General features: G+C 42.5%; 1 protein-coding gene across 1 annotated transcript in view; it reads right to left on the bottom strand.

Moving 5' to 3' along the window:
* The window catches only part of nos1apa (nitric oxide synthase 1 (neuronal) adaptor protein a), a gene marked incomplete at its 3' end in the record, with an annotated part of 118,735 nt that extends 96,857 nt beyond the window's left edge, over window positions 1-21,878 (bottom strand). The window contains exons 1-2 of the mRNA XM_079221160.1: window positions 21,628-21,878; window positions 21,086-21,157 (exon numbers count right to left, since the gene is read on the bottom strand). Of these exons, the coding sequence (XP_079077286.1) occupies window positions 21,086-21,157; window positions 21,628-21,732 (177 nt within the window). The 5' untranslated portion in view covers window positions 21,733-21,878. The remainder of the gene's footprint in view (window positions 1-21,085; window positions 21,158-21,627) is intronic.
* Window positions 21,879-26,053: the final 4,175 nt, after the last annotated feature.

Below are 26,053 nucleotides of genomic sequence, written 5' to 3'. Positions count from 1 at the left end.
AGTCTCTGGTTGTCACCGCTGAGCGAAAGGATGCAGGTGAGCGCCGGTGAATAATTGTGCGAATAAACCAAAACCAGCTCACCGCGTCGGGCCGTTTATCATCTTTAGGACGAGGGTGTAGGGGGGTCAGTCGAAGCCCCCCTCCCCCCCTTATTAGCACATGATCAATGTTTCATAGCGTGGCTAAAGAAGCATTATCGAGGAAAGACGCTTGGCGTGTGCTTGTACATGAGCTCAAACTCTGCTGTTAGGATAGAGACAGAGGTGGAGCGTCTCCAAAAGGACTTCTGCATCAAACTAAATATTGCCACAGTGGCTCAGAGGGTGTGTCAGAGTCTCACTATTATTTTCTGGGGGCCGACTCTGGCCTTTTTCCTGTTGAGCAGGCGGGGGATTGTGCTGCCGGCTGGGAGTCCAACGCTACTGTTGTTCAGTGCAAAGTTGCATATTCACAAATAGTGCTGTGAATCGTAGCCACCGAACGTTTTTGGTCGAGTTCTCTCGTTCGGAGATTTTGACCCGCCAAAAAAAAGAAAAGAAATCCAAGGCGTCACCCGGGGGTATCAGCTGCTTTTTTCCACCGAAATTTCAGGGGGGAATATAAATGACATTGTTAGCTTTCAAACGGAAACAAGATATGCAGCATGTTTTAAAACACAGCCCCCTCTTTCTTCGTGGAGAATTCTGCCACAGGTGCCGGAACACTTCAAAGCGCTCCGATAGCGGGGCTTATGAATATTTTAGTAACGGGCTACAACGTCAAACTTCAAAACTTGACACCTCGGAGCTCCTAAATGGATGCGCTGCCGCCAATTTAACAGCGGCGGCGCAAGTTGAGCAATTACATGTGACTAATATAACTATAAACACCAACTGTGAGATTTTATGGCTTTTTCGTTTCGTATGATCCAAGAAACGTCATAACCCCCATATTTGTAATTATGCTCTAGAGCCTTGTCATAAATCTCGACTTCTTTCTTCGAATAAAATATATTCATTTAAAGTGACTTTTGTTGAACTTGAAGATATCGTTACGTTTTATTACCTATGAACATAGTTGCACCGTGTGAAGTTGCTGTTAAATCTCACTCCTCCCAGTCATGGCTGGAACTTGTTCCGGTTATTTAATCTGGCGTTTATGATCTTCCACAGGGATCAATCATTGGCCCAGCTATCTGTTAATGCATAAATCTCGAGAGGAAATTCTAAGTCGACTATAAACGTGTCTGTGCAAAGTCAATATAGGAGTCCACACCAGGAGTCACAGATCAACAGTCACAGGGAGAGGAGATCACAGAAGGGCGTCACAAGGCGTCAAATGGAAATGGATTGTCAAATTCAGCCCATCTATCCAAAGCGAGGATAAAAGTGTCAGCGCAGAAAGGCCTGCAGATATTCCATCAATCTGGTGGCTTTGTCTTCCACATTTAAACCTATTGTCTCCGTTTTATTTGCATGTCTTTGGACTGTGTTCGACTGTTACGTTAATGAATTCATATTCTTACAAGGATATTTCAAAACAAAACGCTACTCCATATTTCATGCTGAAGCACATGAACTCTAAATCAGGTATATCATTATAAATTGTGTCTAGTCAACGTTATTAATGGTTTCAATACTAAATATTGCGATAAAAAATAGGGAAAGCCTTGATTCAGAATTCCCTAATGAGTCCATTTTTCAAAGCACTCATTTTATGCTAATGTTGGTGATCCGGTACCTGAAGGAAAACGTGCCTTCAGCATAAAACAGAACCCGAGCAATCATTCGCCTTTCTTTGCACGTTGATTTTATTTGCTTTTTTTATTATAAATATATGCAAAACACTGTTAATATGTCAATAACCCCTGCAGTGTCAGCTGTTTGCAGACAGTAGATCATTAGCTGCCAATTTCTGCTTTGCAAATCTGCATTAGTGTACCCAAGCAAAATCAGACTTAACCCTGCATGTCTACCAACAAATCAAAGTCAGTTCTCCACACGGCCGGTGACATTAAACCGATGAGTCAGCAGGCCGGCCTCATACATTTAGTTAGTTGAACATTAAACAATTAGCTTTCCATGTCAGTTAGGGCTCAGACATCGAGACACTTAATCTACAACACAATTAGGATGAGTCGAACCCTACGAGGAATCCACACTGACTCGGCGGTAATGGAGCATCAATTCAACTCTGAATCTTTGATTAAGAAAACAACAAAACCGGACATCGGTTTGCATTTTAACTGTGCATTAGTACAAAGCATAATCACAAGCACGAGGCGGCAGGAAATAATCTTCACAAGTGGTCCGTCTATTAAGGAGAAGAACTGTCCGCCAAGCACGATCGCAAGCAATCAGTGTACAAATGTACTCGTCAGTCAATCAACCGAACCGGCCTCGCTGCTTTTCCTTGCAGCCAGCCAGTCAAGAGTTCACTCACAGATCTGTGGCACGGAGGGGGTCACGCGGGGGCGGCCATTTTGTCTAGCCGATCTGAAAATGTGCAGTCGCCGGAAAGATAATCCCTCATTGGGACTAATTATCCTGAGTCTCTGGTGAGATGGCAAATTAGACCGGCTCCAAGGAGCGGTGAGGATCAGACTGAAGCCACGAAATTGCATTCCGGCGGCTCACATCTACGGCAGCGCGGCACCGTGGGAAGCTACGAGTGACGCTTTAGAAGATTTGAAGAACAGAAAACTTCCCCTGAGGAAGCCTGAAGGGCAGAAGTAATATGAAAAGAAAATTTAAATGGAAACAAAAGCCACTTTCAATAAGACAAATTCAAAAACAAATGGGACTCAATTGCTTCAAAGAGACGACAGGTGTTTCGTGTCATTGGTGTGTTTGACCTCAGAGCTCTTCATCCACTTCCTCTTCCGCCTCCTTCCTGGCTCCTTTTTTTTTATTTAAAAAGGCCCATCACTTTGTTGTGTCCCTTTCTTTAATTCGAACGAGAGGGTTTGAAGCACTGCAGGAAATGGCGAGCCATGGAAGGTATTTCATCTGCTATCCTCAGATTCCAATTAGCATGGTGGACAAACTCAGGTCAAAAGTTCAAAGAGGGAATGTATGACATGAGCAAGTCGCCGTATGTCCCAGAAAAAAACAGAAGTAGCAAAAAAGAAGAAAAAATGTCACTGCCCCACTGACCAGACGGTGCTGCACTGAGGCCAGAGGTATTGTTCTCCCATTTCCTCTCCATGAAACCTCCTTCCTGAACACACACACACACACACACACACACACACACACACACACACACACACACACACACACACACACACACACTAACTCACTGGCCGACTATTATATTATTATTAAATCCATCCCAGAATTCAACAGAGAAGGGAGGGTGAGAGGAAATGTTGACGTTACACACATCCTGCACATTATAAAAACCCGCTCTACTATACCATAACAGAACCAACCCTCAACACACACACACACATCCCTGTCTTGTTATGTGTACAGTATGTCCCGTCATGTGCTGCCATTTGCTCAGCGTCCCATGCGAGTGCGACTTTTCGACATCTTGTTTTCTTCGTGTTGCGTAAATACCAGGTAACACAGGTCCATTGATCTCTGTTGATTTATGGTAATTCTCTGACATGCTGGCTTTGTTTCCCCCATCTGTTTATATTGGACTTGTCTCCGGTAAATACGACACTAAAGTGTGTGCCAGAATGGAACAATGCGCGTTTGGTTTAGTTCAATGCTGACAGAGAGAGGTTTTGAAACTAAAGGGGAGTTCTTAAGTGAGGTAGTGCCTCTACACACACACACACACACACACACACACACATACATATATATATATACATATATATATATATATATATATATATATATATATATATATATATATATATATATATATATATATATATATATATATATATATATATATATATATATATATAAGTGTGTGTGTATGTAATGTTCACAGCTTGAAGCTAAAGGAGCAGCGTCTCATGAGACTTACGTCTCATGTTAACTCCCTTGACTCATGGTGTGCAAGAAATGACATCGCCAAATGCATGCTGGGTAAGTGACACCACCCACACAGGAAGACTTTTCTTGTGCAGGAAGAAGTCTTTTCCTGTGCAGCTAAGTGGGCGGGCTTTACCGATCATGCATTTTGGCGATGTCATTTTTTTCAAACTATGAGTCAACTTCTATCCTTGAGACGAAAGTAGCTCAGACCGTTGTACATGTATCTGTGACTGTAAACATTACATGTTGCTGCCGGCCGAATAATGACAATAGTCGTTACGGCCGCACATGCGGCACTAGTATCATGGGATTCCCCTAGGTCCTAAATCCCGCCATGTTTAGCTCCCTATGTACCAATCAAAACAGCTGCTGGCCAGTTGCGAGCGAGTGGTGAATAACGATGGCGGTCCTTTTTGGCGTCAATAAATTCATGTGTTTATTTGGGAAAAAAAAAAGTGATATACCGTGAAACCGCAAGAATCTTACAAAATACCGTGATATGAATTTTTGGCCATACCGCCAAGCCCTAATACACACAACAAATGAACAATTAAATGACTAATTGACTTAATCTAATTATAAACGTAGCGGTGTTCCGTCGGCATTGTTCTTATTAAGCTAAAGACCTGGAGACACAGTGAGTTCCTTTTCTTACGCGAATGACGATGATCGTTTACTTCTTTTCCGTTGGGCTTTATTTTATGGAGCAAAAACGTTAACTAAATACACAAATAATAAACTCTATCGCGGTCATACGGCGAAAAAACTATGTGCTCCCATGCCTAATGCAGCTCTTTGCTTTGCACCGGCTGCCGTCATGACGTCATTAAATCACGGAGCGGGAGGGTCAATCATTAACATAAATATCTTTCAATACATTTTACTTATCATAGTTCCTGCACCATGAGCATAATTCCAATTTTAAATTATTAACATTACTGAAATTCCAATTTACCAATAATACACTTGTGGCTCTTACAATAAATATAATATAACAAAAAATATTATATTTTTAGTTGCAGCCTTATTCATGAATGTGATGTTTTTTAAGAAAACTACAGCTGTTCAAAACAATTATGAAGTCTAGGAGAAAATTGGATCACAAAATCCAATTTAAACTCGACGAGGAGCCTTCGGTGAACAATGCCCTCTTGATGAAGAGGAAAACAGAACTTGGGAACATAAAATGATAAACTGACATATGGCACAACAGTGGTAATCGCTATGGTGCGTGTCATCCGTCCCACCTGTATTTTGGCAAACTTGAGGAATAAACCCATGGCTCCCAGTCAAATCCTCCACGGATTCTTTGGTTTAAATCCCCATTCGTTCATGTTCTTCTCCCTTCATTACTTTCACTCTCCTGCTGTGTAGTTCCCCCTCTCCCTTCCTTCTCTTCTTTAGTCATGTTCTCCTTCATGGATTTTCTCTCCCTCGGTGGCGGGCGTGAAGCCATGATTTGCCCTCTAACCAGCTCTATTTGGCACAACGAGCTAATGAGATAAAAAACAGAAGAAAAGCCCACATCACTGAAACAAGCAGCCTTGATCAGTGAAAGCAAAGCAGACCCACAAACACAGCAGTCCTACATCTGTTACATGATTGATTGTGCATGTTCCTTTGTGTGTCTGCTTGCTGCCATGCCTGCTCTCTGATGCCGCCTTATCAACATGGCAGCTGGCCTCCGACGCCTCAAAGACCCGCAGCACAACTCCATTCATTAAGGCCCAGTTTTTGGAAACTTTGGGGTCGGCCGAGTGCAGTCGGGGTCCGAAGCGGCCCCTGAAGTTATTCTGACTCCGTGACCAAATGCAGGCGGGGTGAGGGGAGAGAAATCCTGATGATATTTCATCACGCTACTTTGCATTGGGTAATGTGTGTGTCAGGTCTGAGTGGGAAGAGGAATCAAAGCAGACCCAGAAAAATTATTTCCACTCCACGTATTTTGCCTTTTGAAGAACCTGCGGGGATGAAAAACGGTAACGACGCTGCTGGATTCGTGTTTCAGTAAGTCATGAGCGCTGAACCGAACACAGGCGTCCCGCCCCTCCATGTCTGTTTGCAGTCGCTTCTCAGCATCACCTCCAATACCGCATATGTCTCGAGAACACCGTGTACAATGTTTGAAATACAGACATGTTCCCGCATTCAGTTATAGGGGTGGTAATCACCAGAGGTCCCACGATACGATATTATCACGATACTGCGATATTATCACGATACTGGAGTATTGCGATATATTACCTTTTTTCAACTGCAAATTGACATTTTCAACATATTTGATCAAAATATGTTTTCAGTCTGTTCATCTCACTTCAATCATTTGTATTGCAGCAAAATGGGCTTATTAAGCAGACAAACTGACCAACACGTCATACAGTTTGCACCTGACAAACTGAACTGTTTGTAGTGCGGTCTACATAGTCGCGCCATTCGAGCTGGACGCGCCTGAGAGGGTGCAGGGTTTATCTCCGTGGCTTATCTCCGTGCACAAACAGTTTTCATTTCATGAAAAGCCCGAGCAGAATGAGTTATGATGTTATCGATCTGGATGACTCCAACACACGATGGCCATATGGGAGCTTATTAACAGGAAAAATGATTCTGACCTCCTGAACTCTTGAAGGCCGTTCTCTAAAAGGCCGCAGGAAGAAATACAAATTAATATTCAAGTTCGCCGATAGAGAAGGAAAAGTCGTGGGCTCATATGGGCAGGATGGTAATCACCGACTGCAAATGAAAGAGAGTTGTGAAGATTCACAATCGGAATAATTGCTTATGGCTCCGGTTCAGTGGAGATGGTAAGAGTGAGATTGTATCGATTTATGGATGGAGCTCAAGTTGGAGAGGTCAATGCCTTCCCATTTCAATTACATTATTGCAAGGGATGCTGCAAAGCCAACATAAGCCCCGTTGTTTTCTATCCAAGTATATTAACCCAAATATCATGCCAAATCCACCCATCTAGCGTGAAATGATATTCAGCCATGGAAAGTAAGAAACTAAGCCTTTTCTTTTGCTGCTCGTGTGGAGGTGCAGACTCTTATCAAATGGGGGTTTGTGGCGTTAAAGCTATTTTATCAGGGTGTGAGAGACATGAAAATAATAGAGAAACCATACAGTTAAGTGAAGGTCAAACACAGTAAAGATATTCTTAAAAGCCTTTTACAGGGGCACTATTGCTATTGCACAGCATACAGGTGGTTGTAACATCTATAACCATTATTTTGTTCTGTTCTCTAATACTTTCATTCAATTTGTTGAATTTAGAGTTTATTCAAGAGTCATCCAGAACAGGTCCTTCCTCTTTTTTTGCATAAGTTTTGAACCTTAAAAATTGTCCATCAGATGTTGACTTTGCAGGTGCAGAATTACTATCAATAGAGTGAAGGTCTTTCCACATCGGGGTGTGGAAAGACTCGCCTGAGTGGCCTGAGGGCTTTTATTGTGGAAGGTGAGGATCTGGCCGGCTCTGCCTTTGTCAAGGTTGAGAGGAGGAATAAAGTTTGCCGTCTTGGTTCAGACTACGGAGCCTCTGTGCTGTTGATTCGTAAATAGAGGTGCGACTCCACTCGTTCTGCACAACTTGACTTGCCGATGGCTTTATTTGCGACGCAAAAATCAACCTTGTTCCAAAAAAGAAAGAAAGTTTACCGTGTAGAATATCTGCTTTCTGTGTGAAAGTATTCATGGCATCACAAAAATGTAATGACTAATCTCACAAAATAAAAAATAAAAAGGCCTGAATTGTGTAACGGCCTTGAAGCAGTTATCTACGGTATTTAAAGAACCCGTAATGATTGTGCATGTTTTAAATCGGGGAGGGAGTTAACTTTTAGACTCAGAAAGAACAGAAACCAGAATGTCGACACACAGATAATCCAGCACAACATCTCTGCTGTGGCGCTGTCAGCGTGAAGCCATCGCTGCCTCGGCTCTCACAGCGGAGTAACTGACAGCACTCTGTCATCCTCCTCCGCTCATGTCCTCGTCTCTAAACAACACCGAAAGTTACTCCACGAGGACCGCCAGTGTGACACCGTGACGTAAGGCTGGTAAGAATCCCCGGCAGCGTACTTCACATGTCACGCAATCTGTCACCGATTAAGCCGTCCTTAACAAATGCAAACGATTCAGATGTTCACAGCACACCAGCCAAACAGATTTGGGGGGAGAAGACAGAAGGCCACATAGCAGCCTGGCTGCGTGAACAGAAAGCCAGCTGAGCCCCCGTGAAGAGGAGGACTTTTTAAATTAGGCTTTCAGAGACCTCCGGGCCGCACGATCCGTCTCTTCACCAGCAGAAGAACAGAGAGAGAGTGAGAGGTTAGTGCAGGAGGGCGACACCCGAAACCCTTCAGTAAGCTGGCCGGTACAGCTTTAATACAAAAACGGCTATTGATGTAGCTGACGGCATTGTGAATAAATCCCTTTCTAATTGTGGAGCAGTTAGAAAGGGATCTTAGCCGAGGGTCTGAAAGTTGCAGACATTTTGTATTCCCATTAAAGTGAAATTCAAGAACGATTTTGCAGCTGAAGAACAGAAAAGGGACCTTTCACAACTTGTTTTCGTGCTTTAATCTTCCACATGCCGTCTTCCTTATTAGGGCCGGACATGATCAGCCTCTGGTTCTTGGCTGCAGGAAAACATCAATATTACTGAGGGATCTGCAGCATCCCTCCCAACTCAAATGTACTTCATTCACGATGCATCGTGTTCTTGGTCATAACTCGGTCTGAATCTAGATGGTTATGAATGACTATAACATTGAACTCCTATTATTAGTATTATGATGATATCTAAATCAGAGAGAGAGAGAGAGAGAGAGAGAGAGAGAGAGAGAGAGAGAGAGAGAGAGAGAGAGAGAGAGAGAGAGAGAGAGAGAGAGAGAGAGACGTGTACGGACTGCAGACAGGAAAAGGATGGCGGTGGGGGATGAAACACTGAGTTGGTGTCTCTCACCTCTTTGAGCCTGTACGGGTGTCTTTCATCTTTTCTACCTCCAGCACCGGGGTGACGGATGATGATGACATTGATGGATGGCATCCTCGCGACTTTAACCCCCCACCACCTCCAACACTAAACTAGAATCAATTAAGTGGCGTGCCTCTCCTCGGAGCTGTAAATGAGACAATCAGCTGGATGTACATCATCTCCTTCCCCGGACCTTCTGACACCGCGTACGGCGGGGGGGAATAGCGGGGAGTCGGCCAGTGAAGAGCAGGCAGTGATAACACAGCCATACAGGCCCGTAAATAGATTGATATCGAACCACGCGGTCACTGCCGTCCATCATTACAATGGAGAAAGTGCTGTGAGGGGAGATTATTTGTATTATTGCTGAATCTGACTGTTTCTTTCCTTTTTTCCCCCCTGATTAATCAATTTATGTTTAATTAATGAAATGTCCCACAAAAAAAAAACTTTTTCCCAGAGCCTAGAGTGAGGACTTCAGAAAGCTTGTTTTATACAATAGAATACAACACAAATATTACATTTACAGTGATATAAAACAGAGAACTTGAGCCATCAAACGTAAATAAATAAATGATTCAAACCCTTGATTGATTATTTAGATTGTTGCCAATTAATTAATCAAGTTATAGTCTGAGCACTAAATGCTGATTTGTTTTATATAAGTATTCATTGTATAACTAGATAATAACAAATTATATTCACAGATTCTGATTCCTCTTAATGAATGCATCAATGTTTGATCATATAATTATTACACACACATCCTGTGGTTTTAATGGGCTTTTCATGAATGACAAATACGGTGTTGGAAACAAACATTCAAAATGCCAAGGCAGTTGATTGCGTAATTACATCTTAGCGCTATGATACATGCCGTTATCAATTACATTTGATTACAACCTCAATCAGAAATAAAACAGTTTTGGCGCCATCATACATGAGATGTTTTTAAATCATATAATCATCTCAATATGTTAAATGTGAAAGCTCTTGATCTGTGTCTGCATTGTTGACTGTTTTGCCAATTAACTGTGAAATAGACAGGAAAAATAGGCGAGAAAAAAGAAATGAAACTGTTCCAAGGGAAATGGCAGCAAGGGAATGGAGAAATACAGCGAGACAGAAACAAGCACTCGAGTTTGAGAGAGAGCCGGGAAGAAGAAAATAATAACGACACAAAAGACAAAGAAATAATAATGGAATGGAGAATGTTTGTGGGTTCGGAAGAGTTTATCCACCTGCCGGCTGAGGGGAAAGGCCGGGCTGACAGCAGCAGCATGCATCTTTAATGAAAGAGTCTGTGGAGGGGCAAGGGTTTTTATTAAAACCATATTGGAGGGCAACCACACTCTCACACTCACGAGAAGGAACAATCTCTGTAACCCCCCCCTATCATCCCATTCCTTGAATCTCTTTCATATGTGCTGATCTAAAAGCCACAGGAATCATTGAAACAATGCAAGGCGGATCTGCTCCGATACTCTCCTCGCCTTGTTCAATTTTATTAAAAAATGTTGTGCATAAAGAAACACCCGGAGGAAACCGTCGCAGGAACAGAACGGGTGAAGAAGACAGCCGTAGCAGATTTAACGTTATTGTGTTGTGGACGTTGATGGTTTTAACACTCATTATAAACTTCACTGTCAAACCTCGTCATTCCCTAAACTTCCCGTGGCAAAGAGATGTCTGGCTCCAAAACGTCTGTGACATTTAAAAAGGGTTAATGGAGGTGGGGATCACTATTTGGCAGACTTGAATTTGCCTCTGCGAAATGCAAAAGGGAGCAGGATGGAAGCTGGTGGGAGCGCTGAGATTTAAGCAAGGGCGGAGGGGGAAGAGGGGGGCGGGGCTTAACACAAGCAAGGCGAGGAGCGGCGTTTGGGTCGGCTCCTGGCAGCACCAAGATACAGCAGAGGGAGGCAGATAAGGACAGGAGGGCCGAGTGCAGGATTGAGACGCGGCCACAGAGGGGGGAGATAGGCCGGTTAGGGATGGTTGCCGTGGCGAGATAACGCCGAGGCACCCGGAGCTGACAGATGAGGGCAGCTCCAAGGTCGGCCCGGGAGCGTGCACAACATTATCGCTCGGTGCTCAGTGTTTTCTTTCACATGCGTCCGTGTCTGTGACGAATAGCCGGCGTGGATCATCAGAGACAACAAACAGACCAAAGCCCGACCATGAAGCGAGTCCCAATAAATGCGCTGTAATTCTAGTGGAAGAGACAGACGCTTTATTTGCCTTTTATAAGCTTCAGCCTTTAGATATAAATGAGGCTCTTAGTTTGTTGGACTCAATGTAATCGCTTGGCATTCACCATAACTAACTGAACTTGTTTGGAGTACTTTTAGGGTTATTTTTAGGTCTTCAGCTTTTCCGAGAGCCGGCTCTCGGCCTTCTAACTTGATCGTGTGTTTTCGCTTTAAAGGGTAAATAAGGAACATCAGACAGTCACAAATATAGTTGACAGTTAACGGATTAATCTCATTTCTCAATGTAGGTGAGAAAGGATTGCGTTAGCAGCATAGGTAGTAAACACTGCACATTATTTTCTAGGATGACTTTCCTTGAGATGTTGATATTCTTAAAATAAAACAAAGCTCCGTTTATAAAAGAGAGGGGAAAAAATAGCCAACAGGAAATTAGGTTTTGATAATGGCAGCAAGTCTTGAATGAAAATGTGCAGCTTTTCTATTTTTTACTGTAAACTAAAGTTTGGGGATTTTTAACTGTTGTTCATGTGATTACATCTCTCCTTGGGGTCCGGCAACTTGTGGGAACAAGTTCATTAATTCATGTCCAACTTGTAATGGCAAAGGCTAGCAAACTAATGAGTGCACCTTAAGTTAACAGAAAATGAAGCACACGCTCTGTGTGTTAGGAGGGCTGAGCTACGAAGACCATGCTAAGTATGCAGGGAAGGGCCGCTGTCCAACAATGATCGAAACCACTGGGAGGAGAGGAGGCAGAGGAGCATAATAATAAAGAGTAAAGGAATGGCAAGATGAAGATATGGAGGGGGAGGAATGAAGAGTGTGGCGGGGGAAGGACTAAAGAAGAATGAAGAGGAAAGCGACAGGAACAAGAAGCAAAGCCAGAGGAAAACAAAAGCAGAGAAGAATGAAGAGAAAGGACAGGGAGGGGTTAGGGTGAACAGAGGAGGTAGAAAAGATAAAGTAAAGGAAGTAGAGGAGGAGGAGGAAAGCTGAAAGGCGGCGGCGGGAGAGGAAGGGAAATCTAGGGAGGCGAGGGAAGTGAAAGATGGGAAGAGAAGCGAGAGGATGCTAAAGAGGAGGAGGCAGAGGAGACAAATTAGCCGGAGGGAGAACTTTGTTCCTGTAAACCACTTGACGTCTTGATTTCCTACCTGCTCCTGAAGGCGTTCATAAATAGACCACGTTCAGCTGCAAAGTGGATGCTGTGCAGATAATAAAGAGTCGGATGAAGAGCGGAGTAAAGGAACCGGTGGAACGTGATACCAGCTTTCTTGCTCCCTTATTGGCCTTACACTTGTTTGTAGAACATTGGAGACATGCTGGACTAAATAGTTCACTTCACTGAACCGTTCAAAACGAAGCAGACACCTCATTACAAACAGGTCCGCTGCAGGAGTGTATTTCACAACGTTGACCTCTCCTATACTTCTTTAAGACGGACTCCTCTCTGCCACAAGCGGCATCATCATTTCCACCCCGCTGTTCCCTGTTGACGCCGCAGGGGGAACCGCGTCAAAGTTGCGACCTCAAAATCTCCGAGATCACCGCCGTCTCGCCGCCTGGCTCAAGGCGCAACCTGGACTCGTTCCCCGATATATTGCTGACATTTGCAGGAGGGAGAGAGTCAGGTGGTGCATGGGGCCACGCTTGTATTGTCTGTGTGTGGTTGGGGGTGGGGGGAATCTTGCAGCATCGCCGCGCTATTACATTACATTATCTTGTCAGAGAAAGGGGACGAGCGAGCGATGGCTTGTGAACAGCGGCGCCGGATGGTTGGAGAAGTACAAGCAAAAAACGGAGAGATGGAGGGAGGGATCAGAGGAGGTAAAGATGTAATTGGAGTGCAGTTAATACTGCTGACAACTCAGTTTGCGGCTGTTTGCCTGGTTTCTCATTGCCTGCTTGGGGGCTATGAGGGTGGTTTGTGTTGTCCTCAAACAAAAATATATTCTACATGGACAAACATTCAAACTCTGGATCTAAACCAGCAGGAAGTAAGCTGTAAAACTGTAAAGAGATATGTATGCTGTTTTAGAGAGGATCTTAGTAAGATGGTAAAATGTAGTAACGGTTTATGCTATTTACCGTCATTTATTGGCATGCATATACTCCCATGGTTGAAATTCATAGAAAAATTAAAAAGGCAAATGTCTAACTTCTTCACCCCGTTTATAAAGTAAAGTCATGTCTGCAGACACATTATCAGCAGCACGATCCCACGGCCAGAAGCAAGCGGGAGGACCTGCTTCTGGGATATCCATCTCCGGTTTATTTAATGTTCCCGGGATTCAAATGTTAATAAAAAATGCTGTGAGATAAGATAAATTTCGGTGGCACGGCGGACATTAATTATGAGACGGGAGGGATCATATGAGGTCTGTGTGTCCGTGAGAGTTACGGCGGACGACTAACGAAGCTCCTTTCCCCGAGTAGAGAAGTTTCACTCTGCCTCGGATGAAGGGCAGGACAATGTGAGCGGCTTAACAGATTGTTCCAGGGGTAAAAAAAGGGGGTAAATTGAAAAGACGGATGGAAAAGGGAGGAAAAGGAGAGATAATAGGCGAGATGAAGAGAATTTGCAAAGAGTAAAAGAAGGAGATGTACCGGTCAAGAGATACATTTATCTGGTGCTTAATTTACGGCCCTGAGCTTCACTGGGGAAGCGAGGCAGGGTGGGTTTTCAGAACACACACACACACACACACACACACACATTCTGTCTCTCTCTCGAAAAAGGATAAGAGTAGCCGGATGTTCAGACTGAATTGCCACCTTGCTCGTCTGACATTTCGGTGGCATTTTTAGACGACCCCGTGGCTGCGCTGGCCAGGGTACGTACATAACAGCAAACATGTTGGTATTATATAGCGATAAAGGGGAATTAGCCTCAAGGGAAACATACAGGTCAATCTACGTTCCAACCTTCTCCCTATGGTCATGAGCTCTGGGTGGGGACAATAAAATTAAAACACAAGATCACAGAGACAAGTGGCCGATGGCAGGACTACCTTAACCCCCGGAGAAGGTCTGAGAAAGCATTGGGATCCTGAAAGACATGGCTGGGGATGAGACGGACTACCGTGCTTTGCCTACTGAATACAACCCGGACCCAAATAAATGGAATGCAAAAATGCGTCTTCAATATTACATTCAATTGACTTTGTTTTTATCCTTTGAGCATGCACTGATGTCATGGCTGCTTTTTAAAAAAGGTCCAACTGGTTTTCCAACTGACTTTACCTTTCAGATCCACTGGCGAGCAAGGTTGTATCATGATTGTCTTTATAATTGAGGTACTTACACAATTGTTATGTAAGCCTACTTGTGCCAGTTAGCTATAAGCGATTTCCATCCTACACCGGGTGATGAGCAGCAGACTCACGGGAAGCCAAATAAGAGAAGCCCGTATCCAAGGTGAGCCGAGGGTTATTCTCCTTTGACTCTTCCAGCATGTGATCTCATGCCATCTCTGAGTAGACAGCTGGACCTCACCAACCCATTGACCCTCTGGTGGACAATAAAGCTAGTTAAGCATTAACCTCTTTTTAAATGCTCTGCTTATGCGTCACAGCCTGCCTCTTAAGCGCTTCATGTGCTGAATGTCACATTAACGCGAGCTACACGGCTACCCATCACGCTCAATTGATGTAGCGGTCTGATCGCCCCCCCAGTGCGGAAAATCTGAAGTCAAGGAGGAGCAGCAAAGTGGGGGGAGGGGAGTCACTTTGTGGACCTTTCAACTGTGACCTTAAGTAAGAGATAAATAGCCTCTGAACAATATGTCGAAGCTCAGGGCAGAAAAGAGAAAAAGGGCTTCAAGAGCACAAAGAGACGTTTGAAAATATTCTTCCAAAGATATCCATATTTATACTTTTCTTTTTTTTTTAAATAAAGAATTTTTAACCAACTCCAAAACAGCAGGAAGGAGGACAAACATCAAATCCGAGGGCGTCTTTCCACAGACATGTCCCGTCCCCTTTGCTGATAAACGCATCCCCACATTGTGCTCAGGGAGAGCAGGATGCCGGATTTCAATATGCAGGGTTTTCAATAGTCATCATCCACGACTGAAAAATGCGGTAATAATGTCCTTTATAGGCTAGCAGATGCTCCTGCTCTCTAGCTTCTACTGAGAAAAAGACCCACTTTTCAACTGAATGAGGCAGCAATGACTGAGCAGAGGACAGTAAACGCAACACACCTGCTACCAAACGAGACAACTAGGGGGAAAACAAGGTCTAGGAACCGAAAACTAAACCCAAAAAATTCAAATCAAAATCAGTGTATTTCCTAAATTCTTTAAATTTGTATTTTTAAAAAAAAAGTACAGGTTTGATTTAGTCTGATATCAAAGAGTTGTACAGCACTCGCGTGTTTATGAGAGCAAACAACGTTTTAGTAACCAGTCCAACCCCTTCTGTTGACGGGCCGTATTAATCTTCCCCCGGTGGAATATTCACCCAAATGCATAAATCGTTGCCAATTTCACTTTCCAATCGAGATGAGAGCGGTTCGAGCCCCCCACCCCCTCGATGACAAATGCCACCCAGACCCACTGCTGGATCTGGGGTCAGTGAACAAGATTCAACTCAGGAAATGAATAACCTCTCTAGTTTTTGAGTGAAGGGCACCTCCCTTCAAAAGTACCATCCACTTAAAATAGCAGAGAGCTGCATGAGTCACGGACAAAAGAATAAAAATGACACAAATTGTCAATTAAAGCCGCTTCATCTCTGGGTTTATAATGTGATTAGCTGACTGTTGGGTCAGGCGACACAGACAGAAGCAGCAGGGAGCGCTTCCTCTGACCCGACGTGACTGCGGCGCCGTTATTCCCCGGTGATCCGGCCTCGTCTGTTACTCACATTACCTCACTTTGCCGTGGCGAGCGAGGGAGCGAGGTCCGGACAGAAAGCGGGGATCGACTGCGTGGAACCCATTCGGTTTTTGAGCCACATTACTGTTGGGTATTTCACATTCATTCTAGGTTCTTCAAAGGACGATTTGTTTTTTCTGCAGCAACTTTTCACTTTAGAGTGAATTAGTTACCGTGCAACACATGATCACACCGCACACAAAATACAAATAAAAGAATGGGGACAGAAAGTAAAAGGCATAAACAGCACTGTTCAACAACAGTATGGAGTTCGGAGGTCTTTATTAATGCAAGACATCTGTCGAGAAAGCACGTTTATTCATCTGGGAGGATTAATTGGTACGGCGTCTTTATCCTGTTCAAGTCAATCAAACCGCAGGTTAACTGCAGCTGCCCCTAATTAAAAAAGGGATATATATATAATATATGTGTGAGAAAATTGCCAAAATAAAACATTACAGATGTCATCTTCACATTAACTACTAAATGATTGTCAATCTTTTTTTAATTTTTCTTCATTTTGAGATTCTCTGTCACGCTCACCTATGACTCACTGGTTCTATATAAAAAACAACCTTGTGAGCGTTTATGAGTAAATAACAGAATCCATTATATAGTCCATACAAGCCATTAGTCATGACAAGGGAGTGATGGGAAATATGCCGAGACAGGTCTTAAATAAACACCGCTACATTATGAGTGTAAATACAATGTATGTGTGTGTTCTGTACGCAGCAGAGAGAAAAGGGCTAACAGCCATGTAATTACTTCTCAGAGTCGCCAGCCTCAGCCTTCACAGGTAATGGCATCGTCAAACCGCATCCATCACCACGCGTTCATGGCAATGTGATACTGTATTGATCCGTACAGTGCGGGCACAATTTGGCAATAATTTAATTATTGTCGTGACGAAGCGGCCTCTGTGTAAAGTATTTCATAACGCATGCTGCTGAAAGAACAATAAATCAATCAATTCACAAACGAATTGTGAATTTTATAAAACGCATACGAGTCATGATAAAGTAATCACATAGTTCATTGGATTAGCCCAAAATAAACCACTATCAGTTAGTTGTGTTATCTGGAACTGTTTGAATTTCCAGATGATTCACTCTTTCCAGATGTTTTTACTGTACAACTCGTGGAACACGTTGATACGGGAAACATCGAAGTGTTCATTGAAGCCCAGATTAATGAACTTCCTTGGTTGGTGTTAAAAAAAGAAGCTTGTTAGCTGCCGGGTGAACCCACAAAGGTCCTGGTCCACGCTGTTCAGCCCGGCAGCTGAAGGGATGTAAAAAGCATTTTTATTTCTCTCCCCTCCACCACTCCAGCACCGCCGCCGCTGAGCTCTTTCAGTCTCCTCAGACACATCTATAATCTTCTCGTCCCATGCTGCTCAATCTTCCTTCAGTCAGTTAACCCAGCAAAGGCAGATTAATGAGAAATTAATCCATTTAATTCACTGTAAAGGTCTCCTCTCCTTTTGACCAGAGAAGCTGCTACCACACGATAGGGAGTTTAATTTACGAGGACCTTCAAGTGATATAGCGTGTTCATCTAAGATGTTCTCTCTATCTAAAGCTCATTCCATCCACATCAGATGGTGCACACCCTTTCATAGTCGACAAGACCGGAGCTGACAAATGATAAGTCCGTCAATTGATTAGTTTGGAGAAAGAGAACAAATCAAAAACTTTGTTCATCAATTCACCTCCAATGCCATTGATCATGCAGGAATGCCACACGCTGCTGGTTTCAGCCGCAATAATCATCTGAAAATGTGATTAGCATTTTATACATTGCTCTGACATTTCACAGACTTAACTACTCGATGATGAAAACACAAACAAGGCCATCAATTATAGCAATAAGTCGCAGCCCTATACAAGAAAACTTATTTTGAGTAATACGTTTTTCTGGTGGCAAAATCAAGCCCAAATTGCTTTTCCATCTGTAATAAGCTAGTCAGGGACGCGTAAATAATCATTTCAGAACAACATGCAGAACAACACCAGTGTGTGTGTGTGTGTGTGTGTGTGTGTGTGTGTGTGTGTGTGTGTGTGTGTGTGTGTGTGTGTGTGTGTGTGTGTGAGAGAGATCCTGTAGCACTGCTTTGCCGTGTCATTAGTTTGTTATCAGCGAACGGCTTACAGGTGAGTCATGCACACAACGAACAATGACACCATACATCAACCGGTTGCCTCGGCAACCAGCATAGCTTTGACGGACTGTGCAGAAAGAGAAGACTGATGGAAATCTTGGAAAAGACCAGACACTTTTTTTTTTTTTTTAACCAAACCTTCTTTCAGAAACTCCACAGAGCATCAAAAGTTACATGGAAGTGCAAAGCAGCGACGAGTCTGTCCTTGCTTCAATGTCCCTGAAGTACCTTGAAAATAGAAAGGCAAGAAGCAGCCAAAAAGCGCCGTCAGGCTTGACTTTGGCAGAAGTAAAAGGCTAAAAGGCTGACAGACAAAATGTTTCTAGACTAAATAAATGAACACCTTTTCTGAATCATAAGAGTTTACACCCATTTCTTGTAGCGACTAACACGTGTGCTGAGGTGTAAAAAAGTGATGAAAAAAATTAAAGCGGTCACGTTTCCCTATGTATGATCAACGGTGTCTCTATTCCAGCTCATTCAACAGTCAGAAGCCTCTGACACTTCCCAAGCACGTTCAGGAGCTCCTTCACAGCAAAAAACTTAGTCGTAGTCATAATGCCACAGAAATGGATAGTTTAAGGTGTCTATTTAAAGTATTAGCCAGGCAGTAACCTCCGGGTCCGAAAGGTGAAGCCAATGTGGAAACGAGACCGGTCTGGTTGCAAAAAGAAGTCGGATTGTACAGAAGTCAATGTGACTTCTCACTTGATTCATTACCTCGGTTACCTAAAACAGCCACGACTATTCTTGTCTAATAGGTCAATGGATGTTCATTTGCCATAACAAGTATGTGCACTTCATTAAGGTTGGATTTTCTTGTTTTTTTCCCCCTTAAATCCACATTGAGTTAAGGCTTACTACCCAAGTCAAATAAATGCTTTGCGTGCCACTCCAGTGGGACCTCTCTTCCGAGCTAGATACCTGCGGTTTCCAATGGTGTTTAAGCCAGTGTCAAACCATTTCACACTGGAGGAGCCAAACCAAAAAGCCTTGTTTTCCTGCCAACAATAACAACAGCTGCCATGGCAGCACACTGGGAGGTCCACTTTATAGGAACCGGTCACTCCTCTGAAAAGGGCATTAAGAACATTTTGCACCTTCTGCTCAACTGTGAACACTCGTGCATCAGAGAGTGGGTTTACTGGCTGGAATCAACTTCAACACAGAACATGCAGATGCTGATTGAACATGCAGATGCTGATTGCGCTCCGAAAAAAAAAAATATATATGTATATGTGTGTGTATATATATATATATATATATATATATATATATATATATATATATATATACACACACACATATATACATACATATATATATATATATATATAAATATATATATACATACATATAAATATATATATATACATAAATATATATATATATACATATAAATATATATATATATACATATAAATATATATATACATAAATATATATATATATATATAAATATATACATATAAATATATATATATATATATACATATATACATATATATATATACATATATATATATACACACATATATATATATATATATACATACATATATATACATATATATATATATATATATATATATATATATATACATACATATATATACATATATATATATATATATATATATTTATATATATGTATATGTATATATATACATATACATATACATATACATATATATATATATATACATATATATATATACACATACATACATACATACATATATATATATATATACACATACATACATACATACATACATACATATATATATATATACACACATACATATATATTTATATATATATATATATATATATATATATATATATATGTATATATATACATATATATTTATATATATATATATACATATATATATATATATATATATATATACACATATATATGTATATATATACACATATATATATATATATATATATATATATATATATATATATATATATAAATATATATATATATAAATATATATATATATTTATTGTTTTGCTTTCAAATTCCCTTAGAATTATTAAGTAATACAACACAAACAATGCGTGTGCTTGTGTTGCCTGTGTAGCTCTGTGTTTGTGTGTGTTTCTGAAGGTATCATCGATCAACTCCGGCACAAATCTACCAGTTCATCACCATAATCCTCAAATACCTCCACAACCTATACTGGGGTTGCTTTCGAGCTGACAGACAAACTGATTGAGATTAAGTCTACTTTCTGGAGCTGAAAGAGCTGTAAATCTTCGGTTTACACAGCAGAGGGAGGGGAGGGGAGATCACACCCCAGTGCGCTGCTTCAAAGGAAACCTCACAACAGTGGGTTGAGGGGTTCAGACCAGCCGAGCTCGGGACAGTTTGAATGCCAAGGTGTTTTCATATGTCTGAAAGATAACGCTGTAGATCGACATGTGCAGTCTGTTTCACGCCACTTTATGACTCATTTTGGTGATTTGTTGTACAATAGTCCAACCATTATTCAACTCAGTCCATAATTCAGCTGTAACCCTATCAAGGGCAACTATTACACTTTTACAATTATGGGGGTTCTCTTCAATTCGGCATCAGAAAAAAAACATGACTTAATGTTATGCATCACCCGCCAGGACGAACTCCTTGCATGTGAAAACATACATGGCAATACATGGTTCTGATTCACAGTAAACAAATTCCTAAAAAGTCAAAAAGGTGATAAAAGTTGCAGTAAAGTCCACCACACCTGTGCCTAACACAGCAGTGGATTACAGTTCATCTACAAGCAAACATGTTGGATTCTACCAAACGTGACAATTAGTTGAAAAGCGAAAAATGCAAGTTTTGAAACGGAGGTTTGTGAGGATCCACTCACCCGAATCCTCCTCATCGCGGCCACGATCTCCACTCTGCTGCTCGGCCGCGTCACATCCAGACTGCCGATGTACTGTAGTCAGAGAGAGGGGGTATGACAGGTACAACACATAACATATATATTATATATCATATATATTGCCCCTGGGGATGAATAAAGTATATATATATATCTAAATAAAACAATAGTTGACATTAACTGTACTCGCATTCAAAGCTACTGAAAATCCTCCGCGCGTAAAACCCCTCACCTGACGTCAGCTTTAAAACTTACTTTAACAAACTTATCTAGCCCCCCCAAAAAAACCTCCGCGCGTGAGCTACATGTCGGGTCCCTAACGAGTTACGAACGTCGTACTTCGGTTCGCTTGACCGGGTTGAGACCGTAACACCTTCAGAGTAGCAACGTTAACTGTTACGTTTCTTTTTTTCTTTTTTTTTAGGCCAGCGAAGACGACACGTAACGTTACGTTACAGTCCAATTGAGACGTCCGAAACGGAACTATGTATCCAACTCTGCTTTCGGTGCCTCGTGAAACTCACCTTTGCCTCGAAGTTGATCCCGTGCTGGAACGCTTCCTCGTTGTGCAGCGGGATCCTCAAGTCGTGCCCATCATCGACAAGGTTGTACTTGGTTTTTGCAGGCATTTTTATGGATTTTTCTTCACAAGTGGTTCCACTATTCCACGGTACTAGAAAAACGAACCAGCTCCGTTAAACGAGGGGGGGAGTAATCCAAGAAAAAGAGAAGAAGAAAAAAAACAATTCCAAATCCGGTTAGTGCACGTTCTCCGTCGCGGAGAACCGTCCCAGCATTTTTGCAACGCTCCTCTGCGCCGCCGCCTCCGTCAACAGCGACCCAAGTGGCGGCAACTACTTCCCCGGCGCTCCCGGTGCCTGCGCCCGCGCCGCCCGCGAGCCGATATTCACCCTAAACCTTGCTTTGCGAACACGCGCGCGGGCGAGAAGAAACAGCGACGTGCGGGGGAACTGGGAGACAGATGCGTTACGTTGTCCAGACTTTTCCTGTGGCGAGTCAGTGTGGAAGTTGGTTCGGGTTCTGCCTCCTGCCCCCACCCTCCCGTGTGATTGGAGGAGTCCGGGGAACCCACCTGTTTCCATTGGAACAGAGGCGCACCGTGGCCCTCTGGAGGAGGGGTCTAAAGGCTGGTACCTGCCCACTCCCTTCACTCCTACACGCACACACACACACACACACACACACACACACACACACACACACACACACACACGCACACTCACGCACACACAGAGGACATACACGCTCTTTGGAATGACTTGAATGCCTCTCACAGACAAACAAAGGAGTGGTGTCGCGCCGACTGTAGCCTATATACACATCTATAGGCTGTAAACTTTGGCATTGTTATTACAGACGTCATAGATTAACTTGCAAAGTTTCATTTTTTAAGCACAATATGCACACATGCATGACCGTGGCTTCAGAAAATACGTGGTTTAATCATCACCTGTAAGAAAGTGATCAGATACTGGCTGGAAGATAAGGTGGTAATTTACAGGAATTAAACTCTCAACACAATACAGATGGGGTGTTCACGGACCTCTGCCCCTGTGTGAAATACAAAGAGCAAGCCTACCAGCTAGTGGCCATATATGCTAGCAACTATAGAGATATCATAATAAATACAAATGTCAGAAAATTAAATTGTGATTTTTTTTTCTTTTGGATTTTCTGTCTCTGCCAAATACATTTTACCAACAGAATTGTTTAATAAAAAGCTCACATAATATTTTTGTGAATGACTCATCTCTCATAACATATAGAGAAAGGCAGATCAAATCTTCCTTTTTCAGATACTTTAAAGCAGAAATATTGTCTCCCCATTTTATGATCCAATTATCTCTACAAAACCCCTTAAATAATTTAAGTTAGATGAACTTACATTTTTTTCTACATCATTAATGAACATCCTGCTTTAATAATCAAACATGCAGGACAAACTGAGAAACCGTAACATCGGAAGCTTCGCTTTGCGCTTCAAAGGATTAAAGAAACCGAAGGACATCTATTCAATAAAAGGCTTCTGTACATGTTGTTTAATGAATGACTCGTGGCTCACGTGGCCACGCAGAAAATCATGCAGTTTGGTGGAGCAGTGTGCGAGATTAGCCGTGGACAGACACGTAGATACACACACACACACATGGCCTCATTAACAAACACAGATTCATAATTGCATCAGTAGGAATCAGAACATACTTAAGACGCTGAACAATGCCACAAAAAAACACATTGTCAGACTGAACACAATCTGGTCAACGTGAGACATGTGCAGTGATATTATACTAATTTCTCAATTAAGACAGACTCTTCTCATTGAGCATCCTCAAACACATTCTGCTCCAGCATCTGGAATTTAAAACAAAAGCCTCTCAAGTACGAGAGACGATCCATAAGGCACTGCGATATGTGGTCAGCAGACACAGGAGCGCCGTGTTCATGTTTAATGCAGCCGTCATGTTGTATAATGCACAAACCATCTGTGTCACCCTGGGAGTAAAGATGCATGCAGCGCTCCCCTCAAGGTGGTCCCAGAGGAGGAGGAGAGGAGAAGTGGGGCAGCAGTAATCCACATTCTCAACACCTCTTTGGAAATATAAAGCATAAGTACTGCTGCTTATGGTGGCCTGGGGAGCTTTCACGGTATAGCAGGATGATGATTTACTGTATGTTATGGGGTTCAAAACGGGCATCTGGCGACCCAAATTTTGCTTAAACATGCATTGCAATGAATTCTCAGATTTATCAACTTTGTTCATTTTAATGGAAGCCACGTAGATGATACATGTTCGAACAGAATGATAACAAATCTCTGAGCTTTATATGACTAAAACCCTGACATTTTCAAGATCACGTTGCCACTGAGGCCCCACAACACTCCTATCATCGCCTCTTTCTTCACATGTGCAGTACTTTGAAGAATATCTCCATAACGACTGTCGTATTGCAGTATTTTTCCTTAAAAGTCCCCGACGGCAGGACCACCTTGCCCTCGTGAGAGCGCAACATCTAGATGATCAGACAAGAACAGCTGCTGTCCCTGCATGAGGCATTATTGCTGAATAAGACCCGTTCTCCTCTGCCCATGTGCTCTTAAGGCTCTTTAAAAAAATAAAAATAGGATAGAGAGCAACCTAATCCCCCGACAGGACTTCAAATACATGTTGATCTGTTGATTAGGGCTTTTGGCTTTTAAGGCTATGAAGTAGCATTTGGAGATCAGTGCACGAAAACATCACGGTTCCACTTAAAAGCCAAAAGGCAGCATGATTCCACAGCAACACAGCAAAAAAAATATCAAAAGAAGCTTCTGTACTGGAGACTCTTTCTGCAGAGAACGGACTCAATGGGTGAGCTATACGATGAAAGACCTCGGCCTGCTGGTGTGTCCTGGAGTCCAGGGAGGACTTTATTTCTCCACAGTGTCAGTAATCCTACATGAGACATGTATTCCATGTTTGTTAGACAAGTTGGATGTAATGATGTGGTTTGCCCTCAGGCGGAGGCTTTGGTAAAAATGTATATGTGTGAGGTGAGCTGTGTTAGACCATTGGACACCGGCGACCTGTTTCAGGTGTGCTGCAGCACTTCTTGCCCATTGCATGCTGGGATAGGCTCCAGAACAAATTGTTTAAAAGAAAAGAATGGACGGCTGGAGTTTTAATGCTCATGTTCACAGGTGTCAAGTTTGGGCCTTTGTATTAATTGGTACCATTCAAAGTAGATTTTCTTTTGTTATTCAGTGATTATAGCATCTTATTAAGTATTCTGATGGCATATGCTTTGGTTTTAGACAAGAAAGGGTGATACTGCCAGCCAAATTAATCGATTGTAAACAATGCAAGCTTTAAAAGTCAATTACGGGAAGGTTTTATGAGGATATAAATGCATTGAATTTCTATTTGTTAGAAAAAACACAGTCGGGTTTGCTGGGAAAACAACGTAAACGAAACATTGTTTGGTTTTCAAAGAAAATCACTTTACAGGCCTTTAAATTAGGAAGGAATTTTATGGGTTTTTTTTTGTCGGTAGGTATCACATTTATCACCAAGAGGGACTGTGTGGTGCCGTGCAGACTTGTTCTAAGCTAGCACAGGATGTCCGTGGACAGGCAATCACAACGAACACTCAGTAGTTTACTCAGCGGTGAGCAGATTTTCGGACCCTTGCTTGTATCATCAGCTGACGAGCAACTGTCAGGCCTACGAAGTGCAGTGCATAGAAAACCACCCTATTTTTAGGCCTCTGCTCGAAAATTGCATACCCAAACTAAAAAGGGTGTATCTCTGCAACCACTATGGTTACTTTAATAATTTGGGTTATAATAAAAGATAAACATGTGAGATTTTGTTCAGATGTGTAAATAACTGTCTATATGTTACTGGTTAAGAGTAAATGAAGATGACATACAGCAAAAATTAAAAGGTTTCAGGTCCGCCTAGAAAAAAATCTCTTTCAGGATGATTATTTCTTTGAAATGATGCAGCAGTAATGCTGTGTTCATACCAAACGCGAAACGATTTTGTCGCGCGACCAGATTGCATGCAAAGTCAATGCACAGACGCGACAGGTTACGAAGGCGGGACATTTTCGCCGGGCGACGCGACTGATGCGTTTGAGGAAGGGCGAACAGAGCGAAGGACGTGGTGCGACGCAACAAGAGAATAGAAATTTCCCAACTCTGGTGACAAAAACGTGTGAGTCATAGTTGCGTCAGGCAATCAGCGTTGGGAATCAGCGTTGAGAATCAGCGTTGAGAATCAGCGTTGGGAATCAGCGTTGAGAAGCTCCGCCCGTCACCACCGCCGTCTTGCCGTTGCTGAATCAAACTGCTGCTGCTCCGCCAGAAGTAGCGCTGGTAGCGGTGTCATTCAGGCGCTGTTGTGGGACTACGGATAATATTATGACAGACACCATGGAGTTTAA

This window comes from Taurulus bubalis (genome assembly GCF_910589615.1).
Source record: "Taurulus bubalis genome assembly, chromosome: 7".
Classification (NCBI taxonomy): Eukaryota; Metazoa; Chordata; class Actinopteri; order Perciformes; family Cottidae; genus Taurulus; species Taurulus bubalis.
This window is presented reverse-complemented; position numbering and strand designations above follow the sequence as displayed.